This window comes from Sinocyclocheilus rhinocerous, unplaced genomic scaffold (assembly GCF_001515625.1).
Source record: "Sinocyclocheilus rhinocerous isolate Xijiao unplaced genomic scaffold, SAMN03320098_v1.1 scaffold98, whole genome shotgun sequence".
NCBI classification, from domain to species: domain Eukaryota; kingdom Metazoa; phylum Chordata; class Actinopteri; order Cypriniformes; family Cyprinidae; genus Sinocyclocheilus; species Sinocyclocheilus rhinocerous.
The window spans coordinates 19776-26564 of NW_015666167.1; the positions used below are offsets into that span (position 1 = coordinate 19776).

Genomic DNA, 6789 nt, shown 5'->3' on the forward strand with positions numbered 1-6789 from the left:
TAACGTAGTAGAATGAAGCAGGGTGAGGCTGAAAGCCGTCGAAGTGAAAGGAGGCCGCTGAACAAGCGCGACACACGACTCGAAAGCAGCAGAGCTTTTATTATGCCACAGTCAACCGCTTCCGCTCCTTCCAGTCGTGCGTATGTGGGGAAAAAAAGCAGCGCTGTTTTATCATACTAGATATATTTAAAAGTTCTGTTATTATGCTACTCTGTGCGGTCGTCACCGGTCTTTTAAAACGCACAACATATTAAAGCGTCTTTGGTGTTTGTATGTTTTCTACAAAACAAAACCGGAAATCGAGGGGTTATGACGTTATTGGCAGGCGACACAATGACACTATGGACACGGTCTGTGTCACTAGATAAAATTGCTTATTTCTCCTGTTCTTGTGGTTTTTGGATATTTTAATTAAAAAATCGTACATATTGTGCCTTTAACCTATAGTTGTTCCAAGTTGACTTCCGTTTTTTTTTTTTATCGCTGTACTATGAAAGTCAATGGGGATCAGCAACTGGTTTCCCATATTCTTCATGTCTTATGTTCAACAGAAGAAAAAAAAAACTTGAGGGTGAGTAAATGACAGCATAATTTACATTTTTGGGTGAACTTTCCCTTTAAATGCTATAAACTGAAGTTTATCTTCAAAGGCTGGCATGGAAGTGTCATTTTACAGTGATATCAAAGACTAGTGTTGCTTTGTGTATCTGTCTAGGATACAGTAATCTGACATCCTTCGACCTTAAAGCATTCAGCATTTATTAGGCATGCCTACATAGCTTAATATATTAATATCTCCCCACCTCACAGAATGTAGGGGAATTCCGGCCCCACACCCGAGTGCCAACGTTAGATTATGGGTTGACTCCCCAACTCCCAGATGCTCACACACACATACATACATTTACTACCTTCAACCCCCATCCACAGCCAAGCCCAGTTCAGCCACACACATTCCGAATGCTGCATAGCGGTGGTGTTGCTATCATATAGACAGCGAGGGGGAATTCCGCTCTGCTTGGTCGTCAGCGTGTGCTGCTACTCAGCAGGAACAATGAGACGCTGGGCTCTGGCTTGGTGTCATATTTCAGATGGAGAGGGTCATCGTGATTTCACTGACAGTCTTATTCTCTCTACTGCTCCTAAATGTCATGTTAACACTGGTTATTGTTGTTGCATTAGACAGGAATAGAGTATGGCCTTTGTGGGGGGAGAGGCAATTAAGAATGGGTTGTGTTTTTACATTCCGAATGGGTGCAGTGCCTTCTTTCCACCATTAACGCGGTAATGAATACTGTATCAGTTTACTAAATGAGATTTGAGTTCAAGTCGTTTGTTACTGTAATTAGCAGTATTGCAACTCACATCACTGTTTTTGTTTCTCATAATTAGGATAAGGGTTTTCGTAACTCCTACGTCACTGGTGTGAAAGATATGGATGATTTTTCAAATTGTGCAGCTTGTGATTTTTTTTTTTTTTTGGTCTTAAAGGAGCTGTAAATATCTAGTGACAAAAGTATACAGGTAGACTTAAACTATTTAAAAACATTTTTATTACTTGAAATAAATGTTAACTAAAATAACTAAACCTATTTTATTTCAGCTAGTTGCCAAGCATTTCTCATTTTTATTTAGTGTAACTTGATTTGCAAAAATAATGGATAGATATGAATAGATATCTATAAAATGAATAGATAGTTTTGACAATATTTATATTAAATAACAAAACTATTAAAAACGATAAAAACACAATTTACTCAAATTAAAATGAAAATTGATCATATAAAAATGAATTTGAAATATTACTAAAAACTATAATAGTATCTCAGTGATACTAAAATAACACAGTAACTACCTGAAACTACCATCTAAAATTAATGAAAACCTGGCAACACCCTTAGAAACCATTCAGAAAACCATAGCAACTATATTTTAACACCCTGGAAACCACCCACAACACCCTCCAAAACCCTGGAAGTAACTTTTGCATGCACACCCATATTTTCTTTAGATCATTTAAAATGTTTCCAATACAATACCTGCAGTTTTGGAAACTTATCAAAATACTGTTTTTTTTTCTTCACCTGAGAAACATTTTACATAGAAATTGTGCCCTGATACACTTGGCAGAATTACTGACTTAAATTTTCTTTCCATCTCTTTAGATTGAGAGAACCAGCAGCAGCCTGTCTCTCATGGGCTGAAGGTTCTTTCCTGGCCTCCATGTCACAAGGCCAGGGCTCTCAGGGTACAGATATCCTCGGACAAGACGTCCTCAACCAGCTGCTGGAGATGCTGGACCAGTGAGTTATGAAGTACCTTACAAATTCACTCATATTTTAATAAATATTTAAATAAAAGCAATAAACTGTAAAAAAAAAAAAAAAAAAACACTTGTAAATTATTGAAGTGTGTCTTATTCGAAAATACAGCTTCAGTCTTTCTACTTTCATGTTCAATTCAATTTATTACTTGCTGTTACTTTGTAATTGTGATATTTACTATCAGCTTAAGAATAAAAATTGTTTAAACACCATTTATTAGTGTATAAGCAGTAACCCACTTATTGGATGACATTTTATTTAACAAAAGTTTTAATTAATACATTTTACTTTATCTTCTTAATAAGAGTAAAAATATGCAAGTGTAAATAATTAAATAACAAAACAAAACTGTTTTCAATCGATTTACTGGTTTCTGTTCTAGGTCTGCGCTACATTCAATGCAGCCTATCGAGCTCAACTTTTCTGAGGGCTCTGCAGTTGGATCAGCATCCAATACCATACAGATTAGTATGGACTGCATCACGATGCGTGGGTCTGAGGAGCCCCTAACAGTGAGTACTTCATTTCACTAAACGCATCCCAAAAAGCTTTTCACACATTTTCACATTTAAAAACTGCACCAAAGTGCAATAACAATTTCGGATATCCTCAGGCCCTCCAGGACCAAGTTTGGACAGCCCTGGTTTAGAGCATAAGAAAAAAATGGTAAAATTACATTTTTGAAAAATTATATTATATTCATATGTTATGCTATGTCCTCTGTAGAGGACAACAGGACTCAGTTTTTCTAAAAAATAAAATGACAAGAATAGACATGAAAAGGCTAAAACAATGGGGTTTTTTTTTTTAAATCACCAATCAATTTTTAGGTTTCAGGATTTTTTTATACCTAACTTTGTTTAAGGATGGTTCTCAACTATGTTATAAAATATATAACAAAATGATTTGATATACCATTTTGCTTTATGCAATATATGTTTATTTATGACAAACAATTAGAAAATTAATCCGATTTACATTATAATTACAAAATATTATATTTTGCCGTATTTCCATAAGGATGTACAATTTTATCACTAAATTAATTTCAGCCATTTTTAAAAACCAAGGAGAGGGAGTGGTCATGGTGAAACATCCAATCATTTAGTATCTCTGGAAAGCCGTGAATGTGCTCTGTACAGGACATCCAGACTTAAAACTGTGACATGTGAGGTCTCAGAGAAATTCACTAAAATATAATGTCTACTACAGAGGCAAAAACTCCATAGCTGGGTCTCAGGAGGATATTGCAGTGTCATTAAGATCTGAGGAATTACTGTGGTGCCCTTTTTTTGACGCATTTCGAGATGGCAGATTATGCAAAATGCAAGTTCTGACCTACTTGAATGAATAAATCCTCTTTAAATATTAATTTTAGTCAGGTTTCATTTTGTTAAAAGGAGCCAAAGCAGATTGTTGATAAGTGATTCTTGACTCAAATTATCTCCTCCTATGTAATGTAATAGTGATGCCAGTGTATACACATAAATGTACACATATAAATAGCCCTCTAGACTGTTTTATAGATTTACCATTACTGTAACTTCACATAGCATAAAACTACAAAGAGTTTAGATATTTTAAAATGAACAAAAGCAATTAATACAGAATATTTAATAATTTTCTTAAAACTTAGCTTGTTTTCCTACTACTTGCAGTGCTCAATTGTTGAATTCTGTCAAAATCCCCCGCAAAGTTTAAAGCAAATGTACATGGGGATTTTTCTAAAACCTCCTACTGAATGGTCTCAGATGGGCTGTTTTTTGATGTAGCAGAAGATAATTCGATTTTCAATACAGTAATAACCGTTTGAATCTCTGTAATATTTTTGTCCATTTGTTTTAGTGCCTTTTTATTTAAGTTTGTCTAATTTGCTTTTAAACATTGAACAGCAGTCAGACATTTTTCAATGTGTACGAAATTCGTAAGTAGAGTACAACAATTATTTTATCACTTATGAAACTTGGTTTTGTTTAGTGTGATCACTCGAGTGAATAATTTCAGTAGTGGGGAATTTAGTGGTAAGCCCCAGCAAAAACAGTTACCTTTTGGGGGTGTTACTGTTTATTGGGGGTGTTTATGGGTTTTCCCTTGTCATTCTGGATAGTTTTGGTGGCAACAAAGTCAAAAGGTATGTCCAGGTCCGGATGAACACGCTAAATATAAAGTCCTGATGACAATAGCCTTGCTTTGCTACAATGGAACGTCTTGTTTGAAAGACTTCGGATGTAGCATTGTGTCATGCAAGAAAAATATTTTTTGGGTGAGCATAAAAATCTAAGGGACTGAAGTGGATCAATGAATTATGAAGATGGAGATTTACAACAATGCTACACATCAGACAGTTTCTTCTTTGGTGTAAGTTAGCATGTTCCCCTTCTATACTCTGGACAAGATTTGTTTCTAGTTCAAACTAATTCCAGAATTAGTTCTTGTGATCTGTAACACTATTTAACAAATGTTAATTCATAAATTTGATGTAGGTCGTGCAAAATCTGTGTATCCCTTGGGCAGATTCTATCAACATGTATAGTTCTAACATTGTGTTTACACATAACAGAAGAGCAATGGAAAGTTTGACATTAAATGTATGACCTGTAGCTGATGCTGAGGCCTTGTTGGTTTTCTCTGGGCGCGCAGGAGAATTAGTTGGTTGTGGCTCCCCTCCCAGCAGAGGAATGCAGTTGTCCGGTAGTAAAGATGGGGAAAAAAAGGGAGAGACTGAGCAACGCTTTGCTTCTCTGGCCCTGAGGGATTATCTTTTCTCTTGATCTGGTGATTAATACCCCCCATACAACACCACCCGCCCCCATCTTCCTCGCAGTAAAGATCGGGCGTGGTGCGCTAACACTGGCACGCTAACACTCCGTCCCTTGCCAGCTAGCATTCGTGTTGATCGAAAACCTAGAAAAACTGTGGCAACCTGCCAATCGTTTGCTGCAAAGATGCTCATTAAACTTTGAGGAACAAACTTTTAGACAGCGGTGGGCATAGTTGCCATCCCATTAAAGGAATAGTTCACCTAAAAGTAAAAAAATTTATTTTTACTCACCCTCATGTCGTTCCAAACCTGTATGACCTTCTTTCTACTTTAAGAATTTTGAAGAATGTTGGGGTCCAAGCATTATTGGACTTATTAAATGTACAAAAAAAAATTATTTTTAGACAGAATTTTCCTTTTTGCTAAACTGTCTCCTAATAACCAGCTTATGAGTGTTCGGTAAACTCCTTCACCAAAAGAAAAGGGGTTGCCGCCTTCATTAATTATTGGATGATGTGCGCTGTTTGGCACCCTCAGGGTCCTCTGTGTTTGTATTGTGCAGGGATGTTTTAATCTGAAATTGCTCTTTCTTGGGTAGGTGTGCTTTCTCTGTAGCTGCAGGGCAGCAATTTAGAGCAGCACCTGCCGCTGTGACTGACTTAGGCTTGTGTCCTATTCTGTCTGTGTGAGATCGGGGATGGGGGAGGAGAAACAGAGGTGTGGAGTCAGGTAGAATGGAGGAATGTGACAGAGGAAAGCTTGTGTCCTGACATCAAACAGCTCAGCTGATATCATGGTGAGATGGAGCAGCTAAATGTGGTGAAATCACAGATGCATTGTTCCACATTTTGTTATTAATTTCAAAAGACATTTGGCCTGGTGAAGCCTCATGGGTACATAAAAACTGCAGTTCAAAAGTGTGTGGCGTTTTGTATGTATATATGCAGCCTTAAATAATTTTGTGTGGGTGACACCAACTCATATAAACACTCCAGACAGAGGTGGATTTAAGCCTAATGGTTTTTAGTTGTATCACTTACACTTTTCCACAACATTACAATGCACAGTGCTGCTTTTTTTTCTCCCATCAAAACCAGTATCAAACTAAATAAAGTGACACAATAACTGATTCTATATTTTGCCAACCGTTTCGGTTATATATAGGTACTGACAGATTGGTGAGAGAAAACGGCTGTGCATTAAGTACATTTTTGGATCAGGGTGTTGCTGAGCAGCAAGAATTCAACATATGTCTCTTGAATACACTGAAGGTGGTGAGGCAATGGTTTGTTTAGGTTGTGTTGTGCCCTAGCCCTTGATTAGTCATTTGTAGTGTTCTTTTCAAGTAGAGCCTGACTCAGCATTAGGCAGGAACACATAATTAAGGCGTGCTTCCTTACCGCCATCCATCCATTCTGTAGCTACTGTTCATCTTATATTTTATCCTTGACATTTCTTGTGAATTATTTAAAATTTTGATTAGTGCATTTTTTTGTGATTTAATAACATTTTCTTAAATGGCTCCCCATTTATTTAAAATAAATTAAAGGATATGTTTACGTGTAAATGTGAAAGTTTTCATAGTGCAGATGCATGTTCAGTTCAGATCACCAGAGCCACTCAAAAATGTTTTTCTTAAAAAAATATTTCAATTCAATGCGATTCTCTTCGACTCTTGATTTGAGATTTAACTCCACAGTTTAA

The 6789-nt window shown here is 36.5% G+C and overlaps 1 protein-coding gene across 1 annotated transcript in view; it reads left to right on the top strand.

The window, feature by feature from the left end:
- The window catches only part of LOC107731824 (tumor protein 63-like), a 12666-nt gene extending 7571 nt beyond the window's left edge, over positions 1-5095 (top strand). Inside the window, exons 2-4 of the mRNA XM_016543007.1 lie at positions 2166-2303; positions 2707-2840; positions 4926-5095. Of these exons, the coding sequence (XP_016398493.1) occupies positions 2166-2303; positions 2707-2840; positions 4926-5095 (442 nt within the window). The remainder of the gene's footprint in view (positions 1-2165; positions 2304-2706; positions 2841-4925) is intronic.
- The last annotated feature ends 1694 nt before the right edge of the window (positions 5096-6789 follow it).